The following is a 20688-nucleotide window of genomic DNA, read 5'->3' on the forward strand; positions in this document are numbered from 1 at the left end:
TGTCAAACAAAGTAAATAATTGTTTAACTTGTGAGAAACAAATACCTCATAAGGATTTCCACTCTTACTGCCTTCCTTGCTTAGGCCCAGACCACGACGTATCAGCTTGTCTAGCCTGTGCTTCCTTCAACCGACGGACGCTTAGACGTCGGTCGGAGTTTGCAGAGGAGTTTTTTGGTCCCGCTTTTGCATATAAAATGCCGTCGGAGACTCCGACTACACAATTAGCTAAAAAGCGCAAGGAAAAGGACCGACACTCACGGTCCGCGGTTTCGGCTGAAACCACGGTTAAGCCAACCGCGAGTGTCTCGGTTTCGGCCGAAACCGAGTCCTCGGTTCTTCCTTCGGCCGAAAGCATGCCTCCAATAACCGAGGCCTCACTGAGCATGGCTGAATCTGCTACTGAAATTACTGCTACAGAAGCAGACACCCAGGATTTATCAGACGCTATTCCTTTAGAGATTTCCACCCCTGCACGTGGGGCTGCTAGACCCCCTGCTTCTATGTCTATCAAGGCCTTTTCCAGGGCTAAAGCAGCTAAATCTTCTAAGGCCTTACCTGCAAAAGCTCCCTCACACAGGCCTACCTCTAGTTCCCAGATACTCAGCCTGGCAGAAGATCTTATTTCTTTGATTAGGGGATCCCAACCTCACCCAGACAGGGCCTCTCAACCTCCTCCAGATAAGAGGCCTAGGACTGAACCCCCGGAACCTGTCTCTACAGACTATTCCTCGGATGACTTAGATATTTCAGACCATCGGGAAGGCCCATATTCTCCTTATGAGGATTCTGATGCAGAAGACTCCATTCCTTCTGCTTCTCCTCCTGAAGAATTTTCTTTTGGGGAAACCCTACATTCTATGAGGGAACACTTCCAATGGCAGGGCCAGGATTTTTCCGATTCAAGGAAAAGGCTAAGGACTTTTTTACACTTACCACAGCATAGGCCTTTAGCCATTCCTCCAGTACTATCAGTTGTTGATGATGCATATAATGATGCCAGTACTGACCCTGATTCTCTTCCTCCGGCCCCTGCCAAGCCTGATAGATATTACAGGGTCCCGGACACACATTACCACTTGTATAAGGCTCATGTTGCAGACCCAGAAACCATTTCACAGGGCCCTAAAGGTGTGGCAGCTGCCTCTGCCAAAAACCCTCTTCCCTCTGAAAGGGAATCTAGAGCATTAGAGAGATGGGGTAAAAAGGTTTATACATCTGCTACTCTTTTGGCCAGGGCCTTAAACTGTCAATTTCACATGATTCAGTACCAGGAATTTTTGTTAGACCAGCTAAATAAAAAACTGTCCTCTCCTGAACCTATAGACCGCAAGTCCCTTCAGGATTTGGTACATAACTCTCAGCAGGTCAGTAATCATTTCTTAAAATGTGGCTATGATGCACTGGAGGCTTCCTTTAGATCAGCTATGACTGGAGCAGTGATTCGAAGGCATGCCTGGTTAAAAGAACAATCCTTACCAGACCATGTTAAGTCAAAACTCCTAGATGCTCCTATGGAGAAACAAAGTTTGTTTGGCTCCCCTGCACAGGAGGTTCTAAAGAAGGTGGAAGAAAAAGCAAAATCTGTCCAAACAGTCAAGGATTTCTTACAGGTCCAACCTCCGAGGTTTAGCAGAAATTGGCCTTCGAAGAATTGGTCCTTTCCAGACACCTCCAGAGCACAGAGAGGCAGAAATAGACGCCCAAGAGGCAGAGGTCAATCTAGGGGTACCTACCGGGGACGTCAGTGGCAACCTGCCAACCAGAGAAGTGATGCCACAGCTGCAACTACAACCACTTCCACAGGACAGACACAATGACTTGGCTCTGGTTCTGCCTACCAGGGAACAACTGGAAGCACCCTTGGGCGGAAAGCAAGCCTTATTTTCCGACAACTGGCATTGCATTACAGGAGACAAATGGACTTTACAAACAATAGACAAGGGCTACAGGTTTCACTTCCACACTCTACCAAAAAAGAGAGGAATGCCAAACCTTCCACCAAGCTAAAAACAGAGGCTCAAAAACAAATCAACAACTTACTAAGGATGAGAGCTATAGAAAAGGTACCACCTATGGAACAAGGCCAAGGATTTTACTCCAGGCTTTTCCTTGTACCAAGAAAAGAAAATCAATGGAGACCTATTCTCGACTTGTCCACACTGAACACATACCTTATTGTTCCAAAATTCAAAATGCTGACCCTCCAGCAACTTCTTCCCATGCTGGGCAAGGAGTCTTGGCTGGTGACTCTAGATCTCAAGGAGGCATACCTGCACTTCCCTATATGACCAGATTGCAGAAGACACCTCAGATTTCTTGCAGGATCAGAGCATTATCAATTCTCAGCATTGCCCTTTGGCTTATCTACTGCGCCCAGAGTATTCACGAAATGCCTGGCATCAGTAATTGCTCATTGCAGGCTTCAGGGAATTCAAATTTACCCATACCTGGACGACTGCCTAATACAAGCGGACAACAAGACAAAATTAACAAAAGATTTGGAAAATGTCATACAACTGTTGCAAGCCTTGGGATACACAGTCAACAATCAAAAGTCAAGACTAGTACCATCCCAAAGGATAACATTTTTGGGTGCAGAACTGGATACAACAACTCAGATGGCTTTTCTCACAGAAGAAAAACAAAAGCAACTACCAGTCTATTTCATGACATTAACAACACAAACTCAGCTTACTGCAAGGAAAGTCCTGCAAGCCCTGGGTTACATGGCATCCTGCATAATATTGATCCTGCATGCCAGGCTGCATATGAGAAAGTTGCAGTGGTACCTAAGGAATCTATGGTCTCAACACAAGCACAGTCTAGAAGCCCAGATTCCAATAATTCCATGCCTGAAAAAAGAATTCCTGTGGTGGGCTCAGGCCTGTCAGATGAACAGAGGATTGCCTTTCCACAAACCACATCCAAGCCAGACCATGACCACGGACGCCTCAGACCTAGGCTGGGGGGCAGGGGCACACATGGAGGACAAGTGTATACAAGGCCTATGGACCCAAGACCAGCTGAATCTACACATAAATCTAAAGGAGATGCTGGCAGTGAAACATGCAATACAGGCATTCAGACCATTCCTTCAACAAGGTTACCTGCTGATAAGGACGGACAATACCACAGTCATGTGGTACATCAACAAACAGGGATGTACACACTCTTATCCTCTATGCCGGATGGCAATGGACCTGTGGAATTTGGCCCTGAATCTCAACATTCAACTACAGGCCAGATTTGTACCAGGAAAAGAAAATTCACTAGCAGACACCTTAAGCAGAACTACCACGGATGCTCACGAATGGATGCTGCATCCAGATATCTTCAAAACCATAACAAAGAAATGGGGAATGCCAGAGATAGACCTGTTCACCTCCCCACACAACCACCAATTGAAGAAATTCTGCACAAGAGCATACCACCCACTTGCCTGGAGGGTGAACTCCCTTTCCTTCAGCTGGAAAAACCTGACAGCATATGCATTCCCACCTCTTCCTTTGATGTACAAAGTCCTACTGAAGATCAGAGAGGAACAGCCAAAGGTAATCCTGATAGCTCCAGACTGGCCAAGGCAACATTGGTACCCGCTACTGAGGAGCATGTCTCGGACACACTCATGGCCTCTCCCTTTATGTCCCTTACTTCTAACACAGAACAACTACAAGACCCTGCATCCAAACTTGAAAACACTGCAGCTGGCTGCTTGGAATATTGCATAAAACAAAATAAACCAGATTTATCTCAGAGGGTTAAGGACATTATCCTGGAGGCACGCAGACCCTCCACAAGGAAAACTTATTCAGCCAAATGGAAAAGATACCTCATTTGGAGTGCAGCAAAGGGAGAAAATGTCTCATTGGCAAACATAGCACACATCCTGGAATACTTAGCAGAACTGTTCCACAATGGCCTGTCCTACTCCTCCATTAAGATTCATGCATCAGCAATTTCAGCAGAGTACAACATGGATCCTCCTGTCTTCTCTCATCCGCTACTCAGGCAGTTCTTGAGAGGAATCAAAAATGTAAAGCCTCCAAGGAAACCACCTTTACCTACATGGGATCTCAACTTTGTGCTGGAAAAATTAACACTTCCCCCTTTTGAACCAGCAGCAACAGCAGACTTACAGTTCTTATCTTAGAAAACTGCTTTCCTGCTAGCAATCACTTCAGCAAGAAGGGTATCTGAGTTACAGGCATTAATGGCAGTACAGCCTTTCCTTATCTTCCATCAGGATAGAGTGTCTCTGAGAAGTAATCCTACTTTTATGCCAAAAGTGGTCTCCAGGGTTTAATTGAACCAAGCGATTCATTTACCTACATTCTTCCCCAACCCACAGAACAGGGGGGAAAGGCTACTACATACCTTGGATGTGCACAGACAATTACGCTACTATCTGGACAGAACTAAGACCAACAGAAAAACTGACCAGCTTCTGGTAGCATATGCAACAGGAGTGCAAGGAAAAGCAATTTCAAAACAGACAATCTCAAAATGGATAGGAAATTGCATTAGATTTTGCTACTCTTTTCATGGAAAGACTACTCCTGAAAATATCAGGCCTCACTCCACAAGAGCTACAGCCACCACTACAGCTTTCCTACGAGGAGTGGCTACCAAAGACATTTTAGAAGCTGCTACTTGGAGCTCCGTGCATACATTTGCCAAGCATTATAATCTTCCTTTATACTCCAGATCCTGAGCAGGTTTTGCAACTGCTGTTTTGCAAGGGATCTTAACTACACCATCTTTATCTTAGTGCCTCCTCCCCCAGTTTGGCTATGGTATTCTACCCATATGTTAGGACTGCAGATGCATCCTTGAAGGACATAGTACAGTTTTGTACCTACCATAAATGTAGATGTCCGATAGGTATGCATCTGCAGTCAGGATTACCCACCCTCCTTCCCTCTGTGGTATTCCTAGGGTACTTACCCCTCTTTTAGCTAGCTGGGGGAATCTATTATGGTGTATTTGTTTGTATGTATATATGTATATATATATTTTTTGCTTTCTACTGTTTGGAATTATTTGCATTTATCCAAATTTAGCCTTCCTAGAGGGCACCTGGCATCTGGGGCAAGAAACACTGAGGAAAATGGCGTTGGCTGATGCCTTTATACCCCAGCAGCTATGACGTCGGGTGAAGTGCGACATCAGCCGAAGCCAGACCCAGACTTTGGAATCCGGCCGACTGAAGGGCTGCCTGAGGCAGGACAACCCATATGTTAGGACTGCAGATGCATACCTATCGGACATCTACATTTATGGTAGGTACAAAACTGTACTTTCTTGAATGTGGTCAGGGATGAAGTTGGTTTTATGTGGATAAAGAGTCTGTTCCAGAGCAGTGGTATCCTCTGTGAGATATACCTCTCACTCCAACCCATTCAGTTGATGTTGCAGAAGAGGTTTTATCTCTAGACTGAGTATTTCTGATGCCATTTGACTTGCTGATGTGAGTAAATCCATCAGTATTTCATTATGTGTTTTAAATCTTTATGTCAAAGATACCAATAAACTTGACTTAGTGAGATATTCTAGACTTTCTCATTTATTGTACTTCTGATTTTTAGTTACTGTTGCTGTCTACTTCATTGCATTACTGTTTTATGTCTACCTCAAATGACTGTAAAACTTATGTTTGTTTACAACTGGGCTGAGCCTGAAATGGATCCATCCATTTCAGTGCTCTACTCCAGTTAACAAGTTTAAATAAAAATAAAAAAAAATACTGGTAGAGTTGCAAAATGTCTGCATGGAAGTAAATGACGTCTGGGTTGAACTCGTAGTTTTCAGTTGCCTGCTGTTTGCTTTTATTATGAAGGTTCAAGAAGAATTTTTAAGCAACATCAAGAACACTACCCCTGAAAGTTTGATACAGAAGTTTGCAGAAACCAAAGGGACTGGCAAAGAAAGACCTGGTGAGTGCAGATATTGCACATTTTCATGTGACATGATGATCAAGATTGAAATGATTCTATGGCAGCCAAATGTTCGTCTTAATGAATGGCATTTGTCTTGTACTATTTTTGTTAGTTTTGTACCAACTACTTTATATGTGTCTTCATTGTGAGATTGATGTGTGAGGTAGCTGTATTTGAAAGTAGATATATAGAATGGCAATCTGAGATTTGTGTAGTGATTCTGAGTTAGTCTTCCAGTCATACCTCTCAATATCTCATTCCAAGAAGTCTATACAAAGCAAAAAATAAAGGGGGGGGGGGTGCTAAAGGGTTTTTGTGTTGGCATGCATTTTCTGAAGGATATCAATCTGAAATTCAAATGTCTGTCATTATTTTGTGCCTTCAGTACTCAAATGGCTTGACAGAAAATCATGAATTTTATGAGGAACAGACCAAAAATATGAGACAAAAATCTGACAATTGAAAGGTGTGCTTCTGCTTCACTTAAAGGTCCTGTAGTAACTATGACAACTTCAAGTTATGCTCATCACTTGCCTGTTTGGGTTTTTCTAATTTGTAGCTATATAAAAGGAATGGCTGTTTCCATTTTTTTTCACCAGCAAACAAAACTAATAAGTGTACAAAAATGGATAAGTAAACTAACTTACATTTTTGTTCCATTGGTAACAGTTGTTTAAACTCAGAAAGACAAGTTAAAAAAGTATATTTATATTAAACCACACAGCAAAATAAAATGCAGGAAAAGTTCCAGCAGCTTTATTATGAGTAATAGATTGCTGCATAGGGAAGAAAGAACACAACTTATGAATACAATGTATTAACAGTTTCTTATGACTTAGCTTAGAATCCACCTTGTTATAGGCCTAGTGATCACCTATCAGTGTTCAGCATCTTTTTCTGGAAGTTGCCTAAAGTGAGGGCAGAAATACACTGGTAAAGATGCATGCCATGACAATAGCAATGAATAACGTAAGCACGCCGATCAACTGCAGCATTTCTTCTTTTGCCACTCATACACATCAGCTCCTTGATCCTTGCTGTTACCTGTAGAAAGTTTCTGCATTCACACAGCCTTTGGACCTTTTGTGGATGAACTACTAAAGTAAAAAAGAATGGTAGAAGGTGGGTTATCAGGGGAAGTGTAGTGATGGGAGGGTTACCTGATACCAACACTGATAGACTGGAGTTTTACCTGAGATTTTGCTTATAGGATTGGTCTGTGCTTTCTAGAGGAAAGTCTGTATTTCATACAGGTCTGTAAAGGGTGGGAAGCATCCCCATTTAGTGAATACTCATCATATATCAGTCCATCATTTCCACAGAGGACTTATGGTATGGGGGGCAAATACTTCACTGTCACTTGGGAGGTGCATTTTGGAGAGTTCCCCATCTAATCATCTTGGTTCCAATTCCACCCAGTCTGATTGTGAGAAATGGCCTCTAGAGGCAACTAGTCATGGATCAGGAATACCTTGGGTCAAGGCTGCTTCTATTAGAGCACCTGCCTCAGCCCAACTGGCTTTGGTAGAAAAACATCACAGGATACATCCTGCACAAGGATCTACAGACAAGGCTAAAGGTAGATCAGGCATGCTTTTTAACCCTTTGTGGAAGATATAGTCATAGGTGTGGGATTTAACCCAAAGGGAATTCATTTGGATTCCAACACTTGGCCTAATACATGTGGTACCTGTTCAGGCTAGCTCACCACATCCTGTAATTATGTGTTCATATGTACTGTAGTGCATTTCATCTTCTAGAACTTGGCTGCCTTTCCATTTGACTCACTAGACGAGTCATGGGGAAGGGGATGGGTTCTTTATGAGAAGTTTTAGAGTTACAGGGTTTTACTTTATTTGTTCATGTGTTTACTGCAGTAAAGGGCTTATCCATATAGGAACCAGTTCAGCCACATCTGGTTGCAAGGTTGAGCAAGAAGGCAAAAATGGTGCACTGGTGAGTTAATACAGTCAAAAAGCATGTCAGTAGTTTAATGAACTCCATAGCTGGAGTTCCTCCCAGCTTGTCATAGGATAGTATTTACATTAAGGTTGTAATGTGGATCAAGAGTTCATGTTGATACCCAAGGGCCTGGGGTGTGTCACCTTGTGGGTTCCTTGTACATCCCTCCATTGGATCTAGCCCTTGTTGATTCTTTTATGAAAGCCTGAAGCACAATCACTTTGATGCTACACCACTCAGGAGGGACAGTAGCTTTTATTGTCTTCTGGCAGATTGGAATGAGACCATGTTACCGTATCCCAATGCTAACATTTGCATGGTAGCCATTTAGTGTTTTGTGGGCCACACCCCATTCCTTCACCTCTGGTAGACGTGTGGCCTGAGACAGTGTTAGGGCAGCCGTGAAGGTGTATTTCTGTGCCATGCTGGGGCACAGGGTACTGATCGGTGTTTCGTCTGTCCAAGTTCCTGACCTACCTGCTAGACATGGCTGTGCCTGTGTTCCTCCCAGACAGCATCCTTACCATGGGTGTTGGTATACTGATGAAACCCCACTTTTATGTATTGTAATGTCTGTTGTAGATGTCTCGACTAGGATGGTGAGTATGATTTTTGTGCCCGAGGTGAATGGCATGGATGCATTTTTTCACCCTGGGAATGGCCCGGAATGGAAAGCCTCTCCCTTAGTGTTTCATTTAACAGAAGTGGCCTTTTTAGGCATAAATGTTAGTCCTTGCTAGATAGTCTCTTTTGTGGAAGGAAGGTTATCTCCTTTTTGAAGTGTCCACTTTCTGATCAGCTATGAGTTCTCACTCTTCTGGTATAAAGACAAGGTCACAGAGGTGCTAATGGTGTGGAGCCAAGGGAGGCCGCACCAATCCCTATCCTGTGTCTGGCTGGATTGCCTTAAGGGTCCCTGTTCAGACCCTCCATCTTGGTTTTTTGGAGGTCCAGGATTATGGAAGTGTGGTAGAGCAACTCTTTCTGATCTGTTTCCCAGGGAACTACCCCCCATGGAGTCTGGCAGAGGAGGTTCATAGGTTGGTACTAGGCTATCGGCCCTAGGGCCTATACAAGCCTAGCCATAACAATTCCCTGGATATTTCTTCCCACAATATTTACTTCCCTGGACCCCTGTAGATGTCTTCTTTTGGCCATTATCTCTTCTGTTGATCTCTTCTTTCCTCTCCTCAGCAAAGCCCTAAAGCATAGCTAATAATTAAGCCGAGACTCCTTTGCCTTTTGGAAGTAGAGCTTGTTCTCTTTCTGGGAAGTGGATGGATCTAGGGTATGGTGTTGTGCTTCTCTCCCCAGTTTAGGGCTCCTACTTGTTTGAACTTCTGTACTTGGCTTCCCCCATGGTGCCTTTGGTTGAAGATAACTGGAATTCCCCTCCTTTTTTTCTCCAGTGGGAGGAGTGGGACAGGTTGTGTTATCCGTCATTTGGATGCTCTTCATTCTTGTTTGTTGGAAGTGGGATGTGGTTATTTTTAATCCTAAAACAGTCTCAAGTGCTTGTTGCTGATTTTAACCCCAGCAGTGCATCACATCCTTATTGTGGTTGGTGGAGTTGCTCTGCCCATGTTTGAGGGTGGCATCCATTCTAGGCTCAGGCCTCTTCCCTGCAATGCTGGCTACTACTTCCTTATGGGGTATGTTTGCTTGGCAGAGTGATGGGGGAAGATACCCATGGCTCATTGAGCTGTAGTTGTCTTGTTGCTGTGGTGTCCTACCTTGATAGGGGCGTCTTAACACGGACACATATGTTGACTGATGCAATCTGGGAGTTAATGGGAGATAATCCTCCCCATTTTCTAACCTTTCAGTGCAGGTTGTGAAGTGGAGGTCAGAGATTTTTTAGAAACCTACCAAACTTGGTGTAAAATTCCCTTTTGTGTTTTTTTCCCTCTTTGGAGAGAATAGCATGTACAGAAAGTTACCTCATTTTTTGCTGTATGCCCAAGGCTTGTGGTCTTGAATGGGGCAGTTTGGTTTGTTTGGAGGTATCTATGTTGGCATGATGATATCACAGATATTTCTTTATTCAATTCCTTGTTTGTGGATGTCGCTTGTGTTTGAGTCCTTACTCTGTAAGGTTCTCTTTTTCCCTCATGAGTATTTGCCTTCTAGGTTAAGTTCCCTAGTGGGTCATGTTCTTTCAATTGAGATTATTTGGTGGGTGTCTCGGTGTTGCCATGAGTCCTTTTTGTGTATATGGATCAGCTGTTCACCTATGCCAGACTTCTGAGTGGGAGGGTACCCCAGAGGTGGTCTTGTCTGTTGCACAAGGGATCATACTCCCTATCTTCAATTTAGACTGCAGTGTGGTCAGAAGTTTTGGGGTGTTGCATCCCTATAAGGGGGTTACATTCTTTGCATTTCTAGACCTTGAGTTGCCTCAGGGCTGTGAATTATTATTGTCATCTTCACTGGAGCCGTGACGGGAATAACACCCCTGATCTGTTTGTGAGTGCCCCCTTCCCAAGGTTGAGGGTAACTCGGTTATTTTTGCTTACTGGTCTTATCTTCTGGGACAGTAGTTTATTTGCATAGTCCTGCTTGGGAGCCTTCTACTTCATGGGTTCATACCAGATTGTTGATCCACTGGACTGTTTGTAGCCTAGCTAGTGATCCCACCCATTTACCAAGACCTGAATAAATACCAGACTCTGACTTAGTTTTGGCCTCTTTCACTAAGGCCTAGAGGGAGCAGACTGAGGGTGTACTTATGATTTCCCATCCAGTCATCCTGCTTACTTTTAGCTAGGGCCATGGAGTTAGTCTGTTTAACCTCTAAGAGGGAGTCTGCTCCATAAAATTAGTATTTTATGTGAAAGATATTTATCCCTGCCAACAGGTCCTGTTTATGTTTCAGTTGAAGTATAGATGTTCTTCGTGTTTCACTGTTGCAGTCATTACATTTGGGTAATCTGCTGGCAGGTTGCCCTCCTTTGGCTTGAATAACAAAGTCTTGGGTCCTGCGTCGTTTGCTGTCTCTTCTTCCATGACATCAGGTCGTCAGGGGTATAAAACATGCAGCCAATGCTATTTTAATCAGTCTTTCTTGCCGCGCGGTGCCTGAAGCAGAAGCAGTTCGCAAGTGCCAGTCGGCCGACTCCTGAAATTTTCGATGTGAAGTTGTTCAATCTCGCTGTTTGTTCTTACACATGGGTTTGGAGCAGATCCATCGGCTCCGAGTCGGCTGCTTTCCAAGCTCTAGATCTCTGAGAAGCTTGAGACACAGTCCCTATCCCATGATGCTCTGCTGCTAAACCCCAGATCTAGTTTGCTGCTGCAACAGATCTCACGCTTTTCGCAAGAAGCACGGGCCAGTACCCTTTTTTACTTGTCTTTTGACAGAAAATTTTTTATAACTGTGATAGTTTGTGATTTATATAATAGTAGTAGTCTAAATATTACTTTGTGATTTTTTGAGATACTTAGCGTGTGCTGTGTACTTTGTGTGTTTTCTTAGGAGCGGTTGCTCCTAGGCCTTTGGCCATTTCTTTAGTTGAGTTTTTGATGGGGCTCTGTCAGTGATTCTATCTGTTTTTTTTTTTTTTGTGAAATAGAGTTAGTGAGTGAAGTAGAGTTAGGGAGTGTTCAAGGATCTGAACGTTTTGTGTGATTGCTAGTGTTTTTAATATTTGTAATGTTCAGGGATCTGAACCTTAGCAATTGTGCTGTTTTCTCATTTTTTTACACATGTCAGAAAAACAGAGATCAGGGTTCCAGCGGTGTGGCTGTGGACAAGAAGATGTCCATCACTGGCAACACACCTCATGTGTTTATTGTTTAGGGCCTTTACACCTGCAAGAGGACTGTTCCATCTGCCACTCTTTTAGTGGCAGAGTTATGCTGGAAAGGCGTAGAAAGCTTATCGACAGAGGCCTCTTAAAATCAGACTTTCTAGAGGCTTTAGATAAGTCTGAACAGACCTCCAAATCTTCGAAGGGTTCGAAGTCTTCCAAGGTGTCATCGGAGCCCAAGTCATCTGCTCCGAGCACCTCGGGGAAGATTCGGCCACCGGCTCTTCAACCCTCATAGCCGAGCACCGAACCTTTGTCTCGGAGCTAAGTCCCGAGTTTGGAACCGCTACCGGAGGTTTTAAAGTCTCCGATCCTTTGGTCAGCGGATTCTTCGGCTCCTTCGACCTGTTCTTCCAGGACCCTCTCAGATGTCAATGTGGACCCTGTGGTGCAGAGACTCTTGGAGAACCCGGCCTTGGCCAAATTGCTTTCGGCTTCATCTCATCTGGCATCAAAGCCCGACCCCCCCCATCACGGTTTCTGCTCCTCCTCCGAGACCAATCGAGCCTTCGGAGCCAGAAGGTGAAGACCTGATAGTTGTGGAACCCTCAGAGCTGAGGTCTATTCCGGTGCCTTTTGACCTTGACATCTTAGGTTCCGATTGAAGGGTTTAGGAGCCGACACTCTCTCGCTGGCTCGGGGGGGGGGGGGTCGAACCGAGGTTTCGGTTCCGACTCTTCCTCTTGGGGCCTCGGCGCAGTTGAGCTCAGCTCCGTCCTCTGGTTCGGAGCCCATGGTCTCTGCCCCGAGGAGACTGCCGTCTTCTTCGGAACTGGCAGACTCCTTGGACCGAGACACTGGTGCCTTCGATGCCGTGAGGAATGTCATGTCTGCTAAGACTTTTACCTCTTCTGGTCCTTCCTCTTCCTCCCCTAAAGGGCCCCGTTCTGTCTCTACGTCACAGGTTCCTACCAAGCGTCGAGACCCAGAGCCTCAGGTAACCCCATCGGGCGACCCCTGCTCTACGGAGACTTCACCAGATGCCCCCACTGATGAAGTCCCTAGGAAGAGACTGTGCAAGAGGAGGCACTTGGATTCCCCTCAGGAATCCTTGACATCAGACACCGACTTAGAGGAATCAGAAGGCTCCCCACCGTCCCCCTCAGAGGATGTCTCATTTGTAGACATCCTAGAAATACTTAAACAGAGAGGTGACTGGCAGTCCCTTACCCCTACTGAGGATCAGTCGGTGCTCCAGAAGGCCTTTGGGTCTCAACCTTCCACCTCTTGGGTTACTCCACCTTTTGACGATTTATTGTACTTGATCGCTCGAAAGGCGTGGGAGTCACCTGATTCCATGGAACCGGTCCCTCAGAGGCCCAACAAATTTATCACTCCCCCTCAGGATAAGTCCTTTCTTTCAAAGGGAGTTCCCGTTGATGCCATGGTGGTGGCGGTGACCACCAAGAAAGAGATGTCAGAGACCTCTTCTTCTGTCCGTCCTCCTAATAGAGATTCCAGGAAGATGGACAGATATGGGAACGCATCTTAAGTTCTGCGACATTTGCAATGAGATCGCTTAACTATTTAACCCACTTTACCCGCCTTCAACGAGATCTCCTCAGAGAGCTTGGAGATACTCTACAGGGCAATACAGATGATGCTGTCTCCGAGAAAGTGACAGCACAGCTTAACACCCTTAATTCCATTTTAAATTTGTCCATGTGGCTCATTTCTTATGCAGCCAAGGGATCGAGCCGGGCAGCAGGTTCAGCGATAGCTCTGCAGAGACAATCCTGGATGCGCTTATGCTCCTTTCCGGAAGCCTTCAAGTCTTCTTTTGTTAATACCCCATTTGATGGCTCTTCCTTATTTAGGCCTAAAGTCAAGGAGACACTCACTAGGTGTGAGCAGGAAGGAAAGACTCTATCTGCCGTAGGAGTCCGTTTTTCCACCTCCACTAGACCATACCCCAAAGGGCAGAAAGGTGGGAAAATGTGGTTCTGGAAGTCCCAAGGAGCTTTTCAGAACACACGTGGTGAACCCCTCTCCAGGGGCAGAGGAGGGAGTTATAATGGTAGACGTCGCCCAGGCGGCAGAGGGAGTCTGCAGAACCAGGGTGACAGGGAGCAGTTCCTTGGCAAGCCCTATCAGCGCTCCTGAGAGGAGGCCCGACCGTCCTGCTCTGGAGGCAGTCGGGGGTCGCTTAGCTTTATACCCAGATGCCTGGCTAGGAATTACATCAGATTCCTGGGTAAAAAGCATAATTACCAGAGGTTACATCATTCCCTTTTCATAATCCCCTTCCATTCGTGCAAGAATCCCAGACATTCCACCCAGTCTGTGGAATCTAGCAGCCATAGAAATTCAAAGGCTGCTGGAAAAAAGAGTCATCCAGCCAGTCCCAGCAGACCAGATAGGATCCGGAACTTACTCCAGGTTCTTTTTAGTTCCAAAGAAAACAGGGGAATGGAGGCCCATCTTAGACCTCAGCAAACTAAATACCTTTGTCAAAAAGGAAATTTCCAGATGGTCACGCTTCAGTCGATAATCCCATTTCTCGAAACGGGCGATTGGATGTGCTCAACACATCTCAAGGATGCGTACTACCACATCAAAATGGCCAGGCCATCCAGAGATCACTTGTGTTTCCGGCTGGGGGCCAGTCACTACCAATTCCGAGCTCTGCCCTTTGGTCCTACCACAGCCTCCAGAGTGTTCACCATATGCATGGCAGTGGTCATGGCTCACCTGAGACGTTTAGGATTCTGGGTATTTCCATATCTCGACAACTGGCTCCTCACCGCCACCACCAGGCATCAACTGATTCACGCCAGGGATTACACTATCAGCCTGTGCTCCCAGTTGGGCATAACCTTAAATTTCAAAAAATCTGTTTTATCGCTATCGCAGCATATTTCCTTTATAGGAGCAGATCTAGACACCACCACCGCCCTGGTCAGATTGCCTCAAGAACGAGTAATATCTTTACGAAACCAAGTATCCCTTTTGTTGATGGAAAAGAAAGTCCTCTGCATTCCAAGTTCTGAAGCTGTTAGGCACCATGGCAGCAACTCTCATAGCGGTTCCTCTTGGGCGTATGCACATGAGGATACTCCAATGGTTACTCTTCACACAGTGATTTTATCAACAACTTCCAATGTCACACAAGATTCTGCTGACAAATACTTGCAAAAAGGACCTCTTTTTGTGGTTGAACAGCCACCAAGTTTCTGTAGGTCGTCCGTTTGTACTCCCCCCTCCCACAGCCACACTGACCATGGATGCTTCCCTGATAGGGTGGGGGGGGACTGTGTCAGGGAAGAACTGTCCAAGGTACTTGGTCAGAGATGGAATCCAGTTTGCACATCAATGTCTTGGAGTTGAGAGCGGTGTTCCTAGCATTGCAACACTTTCATGGCTGTCTACCTCGAGAGACGATTGCAATACAGACAGAGACAACATGTCTGTAGTCTGGTAAATCAACAAGCAAGGGGGAACCAGATCTTACTCCTTATGCCGAGAGGCCCTGAGAATTTGGCAGTGGGCTGTATCCACCGAGCGCTTCCTGATAGCAACACACATCCCGGGGTCATCCAACGTGATAGCGGACAAATTGAGCAGAGCCATTCTGTTGCCTCACGAGTGGTCCCTCAAAGAACGAGTGGCGGAAAGTATATTCATCCCCGATGAATGCCAAATGCAGAAGCTACTTTGCCCTGTACCTTCCACCGGGGGACATCCCAAGGGATGCACTCATATGGATTGGCCCTCGAGTCTCCTATATGCCTTTCCTCCATCCCCACTGATCCCCAAATTTTTACAGAAAGCCAAAAGCCTGGGAAGGACTGTTATTCTGATAGCCCCGTTTTGACCTCAGCAGATTTGGTTCCCCTTCCTTCAACAATACCAAGTGGAAGAACCTTGGGTTCTGGACCCAGTGCCAGACCTTCTGACTCATTCGTTGGGAGTTCTTCACCCCTCTCTTGTATCCCTCAAACTGACAGCTTGGCTGCTTCACTTCCCAACCTAGCCAGGTCTCATGATTTGTCTCCCGCGGTTCAGCATATTCTGGTTTCTACTCATAAAGTCTCCACCAGGAAACTATATAACAGCAAATGGAAACGATTTGGTCATTGGGCTTCTCAACATGGTATTGATCCCTTTATCGCCCCTATTCATAGCATTCTGGAAATTTGACTTCACTTTTCCACAGTGGTGTGGCAGCCGCTACTATAAGGGTTCAATTGGCTGCCATATCTAACTTCCATGTAGGATGCGGAGGTTCTAACATTATGTCCCACAGATTATGTAAAGCCTTTTTGAAAGGGACTCATCACCTTCGACTCCCTGTCAGACATCCGATTACTCCCTGGAATCTAAATTTGGTGCTGTCTCAACTCATGCTTCCCCTCTTTGAGCCTGCATCTTCTTGTCCTTTGAAGTTCCTTTCTTGGAAGACAATTTTCTTAGTGGCTATTACTTCGGCATGTAGAGTTTCTGAACTTCAAACACTCTCTATTAGGCCCCCATATTTGGTTTTTCACCCCGACAGGTTGTCTCTAAGAACAAATCCATCCTTCCTTCCTAAGGTCTGTTCCGAAGCGAACTTGAACCAGTCCATTGAACTTCCCACTTTTTTCAGGCATCATGTCAGTAAATTGGAATACATGTTGCATAAGCTTGATGTTCACAGACAATTGAGATTTTTTTTGGACAGAACAAAAGAATTCAGAAAGTCAGATCAACTATTTGTTTCCCATGGAGACAATAAGAAGGGCCTTTCGGTATCCAAAGTTACTTTGTCCAAATGGCTTTCTGATTGTATAAAGTTTGCATATTCTTCTTCCCATCAACCTTTAGAACGTGAAGTGAAAGCTCATTCTACCAGGGCTGTTTCTATGTCCTTAGCTCACACAGCTCGTTTACCTTTGGACACCATTTGTACAGCTGCTACTTGGTCCAAACCTCATACTTTTATTACTCATTACAAAGTGGACAGGGCCTCCAGGGACAGGGCTTCATTTGGTCCCACCGTTCTCAGGAATGTAATCACGTGAGCCGCCCAGTATTAGGGTGCTTGGGACACTACCCACGTGTAAGAACAAACGGCGAGATTGAACAACTTCACATAAATAAGTTATGTTTGTACCATAACGTTCCATGTGAGTTGTTCATCTCGTCTTTGTTCTTTCACTCCCTCCCACCATCCCCCTCCATGTTCTGGAAGAACGGGTATGGTTGATCTTGCTAGTATCCTCTTGTCAGCCAGGTTATCTTTTAACTAGTTGTAAATAGTTACTTTGTTATATGGGTTGCTTAGTTGTGTTTCTTGCTGTGTTCAGCAAACTAGATCTGGGGTTTGGCAGCAGAGCATCATGGGATAGGGACTGTGTCTCGAGCTTCTCAGAGATCTAGAGCTTGGAAAGCGGCCGACCTGGAGCTGATGGATCGGCTCCGAACCCACGTGTAGGAACAAAGGCGAGATGAACAACTCACGTGGAACATTATGGTAAGAACATAACTTCTTTTTTTCAAGTTTCAGAATCGAAGTCTTCAACCTAAAGCTAAGCACCCCATTGGGGAAACTTTTTCTTGCTCCTTACCGATGTCAGTAAAAGTTAATTGTATTACTTGTGGGAAGCAAATACCTCATAAGGATTTTCATTTTTACTGTATTCCTTGCCTAGGCCCTGACCACAAGGTGTCTTGCTGTCAGTTTTGTGCTAAATTTAACCAACGCACTATTAAGCATCTGTATATTTTTGCTCCTAAATATTTTGGTTCAAGATTTAACTATCCAGAAATGTCGTCGGTTAGCAATCCGACTACCAGAATTCACAAAAAATGCAAAGAAAAAGACAGAGACAGACCGTCGAAGTCCAAAACCGACGACGAAGCTTCTCCTAAGCCAGTCGCCGGTTCGCCGGTACTCAGTGAGGTGCTTTCGCAGCCCTTGATGCCCGCTACTTTTGATTCACAGGCCTCTACCGAGACCCATTTGGAGTCCGGTATGCCGCGAGACACTTTAAGTATTGAACCCGCGGATGTCTCTCCCTTAGATGGGTCTGGAGCCGCTGAGCAGGCACCGGCTTCTGAGGGTGTTTTCAGGCCTAAAGATTTGTATATTAAACCGACGCCATCATCAAAAACAAGGCCAAAACCAACTTCTATGTCTAAAAAACCGATGCATGGGCCACGTGTTCAGGTCCCTATGCCTAAAAAACAAATGATCAAAATGGCTGAGGATTTAATTACCTTGATCAAGGGATCCCAACCCCCTCCTGCTAAGAGGCTTAGGAAAGGCACTGATTATGAATCTTCAGATCAGGTTTCCATTTCTTCTGATCAGGAATTTTCTATTCCACCTTATGAAGACTCTGATGCAGAAGAATCCATCCCTTCTGCTTCTCCTCCTGAGGATTTTTCTTTTGGAGAAACTTTGCATACCTTAAGGAAACATTTTGGGAGAGTCAGGATTTTTCAGAATCCAAAAAGAGGCTTAGGGATGTCCTTCTTCATCAGCATAGGCCTTTGGCTATACCTCCTGATTTAGACATTATTGATGATGTTTTCTCAGAATCCAGCATGGCTCTGGATTCCCTGCCTCTGGCTCCTAGTAAGCCAGACAAATATTACAGGGTTCCTGACTCCCACAAGTTTCCTTTTAAAAACCCTACTGCTGACCCTGAAACAATTTCTCAGGGTCCCAAGGGTGTTAAGGCTTCTGCTGCTAAAAATCCTACCCCTTCTGATAGAGACTCCAGGGCGCTGGATAGATGGGGTAAGAAGGTTTACATGTCTGCAACCCTGGCAGTCAGAGCTTTAAACTGTCAATTTCATATGCTTAAATATCAACAGCATGTCATGGGCTTACTGAAACAGAAAATTATGTTGATTTCTGACTGTGTGGAAAATAAAGAATTACAGGATTTATTGCATTTAGCTTAACAAGTTGGAAAGCATACTTTGCAATGTGGTTTTGATTCCTTGGAGGCCTCTTGCAGGGCAGCCATAACTGAATCTGTGATAAGAAGGCATGCTTGGCTCAAGGAGCAAAATCTGCCTGATCATGTTAGAGCAAAATTGTTGGATGCTCCTTTACAACAGGACAGTCTACTTGGTAATAAGGCAGAAGAAGTTTTGAAAAAGATGGAAGACATGACTAAATCTATGCAAACTGTAAAAGATTTCCTACAAGTGCAGCCACCCAGGTTCAGTAAGCACTGGCCTACTAAGAATTGATCCTTTCCAGTATCCAACAGAGTCACTCAGGTCAAACCTAGACACTCCAAAGGCTCCAGGTTTCAGTCACAAGGAACTTACAGAACAAAACAATGGGGTACCTCCACCTCCAAATCTGGAAGTAGCAAGGCACCCCCCCGTACAGTAAACAGTCTCAATGACTTTCCTGTACCATTTCCAAGCACTTATCTTTTGGCAGCCACTTTGGGGGGAAAACTAGCACTTCATGCACAAAACTGGCATCCAATTTCCCAGGACAAGTGGGTTTTAAATATAGTATCCCAGGGATACAGATTTCATTTCCACATGTTGCCAATTCCAAACGGATGGCCAGATCTGCCTCCAAATCAGTGGGCAGAGGCCCAGAAACAAGTTATGTCCCTCATGGATATGGGGGCTATTCAACCAGTACCAGAAAGAGAAAAAGGACAAGGTTTTTATTCAAGACTTTTCCTAGTACCCAGAAAAGACAAATCATGGTGTCCAATTCTGGACTTATCCATTCTAAATACTTTCCTGGACATTCCAAAATTCAAGATGCTGACTCTACAACAGTTACTGCCTATGCTGGTTAAGGATGCCTGCTTGGTAACTCTAGACTTAAGAGGCTTACTTGCATATCCCAATCAGGGAATCTTGCAGAAGATACCTCTGCTTCAAAGCAGGCTATTTGCATTACCAGTTCTCTGCACTGCCCTTTGGCTTATCTGCTGCGCCCAGGGTCTTCACAAAGTGCCTGGCACCAGTAATTGCAGTTTGCAGACAAAGAAACATTCAAATTTATCCTTATCTGGATGATTGTCTAATTCAGGCAGAAAACAAGGACACTCTTCTACAGCATCTGGCATTTGTAAAAAGGCTTCTAACATGCCTAGGGTACGCCGTAAATGAAAAGAAATCACAACTGGTACCCTCTCAAATAATTACATTCCTGGGTGCAAGCTTAAATACAACTGCCCAGATGGCTTACCTCATGCCAGACAAACAAATTCAATTGATGACATACTTCAAACAAGTGGCCACAAAAACCCAGCTGTCTGCAAGACAAATTCTGCAGGCCTTTGGGTTCATGGCTTCCTGCATTCTACTAATTCCATATGCAAGACTGCATATAAGGAAACTTCAGTGGTACCCAAAAAACGTATGGAGTCAACATTGTCACAGCCTGGAAACAATGATTCCTATCATTCCTTGCCTGCAACAGGAGTTCCTATGGTGGGCAGAGGCCTGTCACCAAAACAAGGGACTGTCATTCATTCCACCCCCTGCCACTCAAACGCTGACTACAGACACATCAGATTATGTTTGGGGAGCCCATCTGTCAGGGAGATGCATTCAGGGCGAATGGAGCCCAAATCAAATGCACCTACATATCAACCAGAAAGAAATGCTAGCTGTACAGAATGATCTGACAGCCTTCAAGGACTTTCTTCATCCAGGACAACTACTGATAAAGAAGGACAACACCACAGTTATGTGGTACATAAGCAGAGGGGTACCCACTCCTACCCCCTTTGCAGACTAGCCATGGCCTTGTGGAACACAGCCTTGACTTACCAAAGACATCTACAAGCTCAATTACTGCCAGGAAAGCAAAATACTCTGGCAGACGAACTAAGCAGAAATCTTATGGACCCACATGAATAGAAACTGGATCCACAAATCTTCAGCATGTTGACACGAAAACGGGGGAGCCCAGACATAGATCTTTTTGCCTCGCCCCAAAACTATCAGTTGGACAAATTCTGCACAAGAATTCATCACAAAAAAGCTTGGAAAGTGGATGCTCTATC

At 45.0% G+C, this 20688-nt stretch overlaps 1 protein-coding gene across 2 annotated transcripts in view; it reads left to right on the top strand.

Annotated features, from left to right (window-relative positions):
- Positions 1–20688, top strand: part of FCHO2 (FCH and mu domain containing endocytic adaptor 2) — a 4043518-nt gene that overhangs the window by 955405 nt on the left and 3067425 nt on the right. For both annotated transcript variants that reach the window (XM_044063938.1, XM_044063939.1), the window contains exon 8: positions 5840–5936. In XM_044063938.1, coding sequence (XP_043919873.1) covers positions 5840–5936 — 97 coding nt within the window. The remainder of the gene's footprint in view (positions 1–5839; positions 5937–20688) is intronic.

The sequence above is a fragment of the Protopterus annectens genome, chromosome 2.part2 (assembly GCF_019279795.1).
Source record: "Protopterus annectens isolate FY-2018-M chromosome 2.part2, PAN1.0, whole genome shotgun sequence".
Classification (NCBI taxonomy): domain Eukaryota; kingdom Metazoa; phylum Chordata; order Ceratodontiformes; family Protopteridae; genus Protopterus; species Protopterus annectens.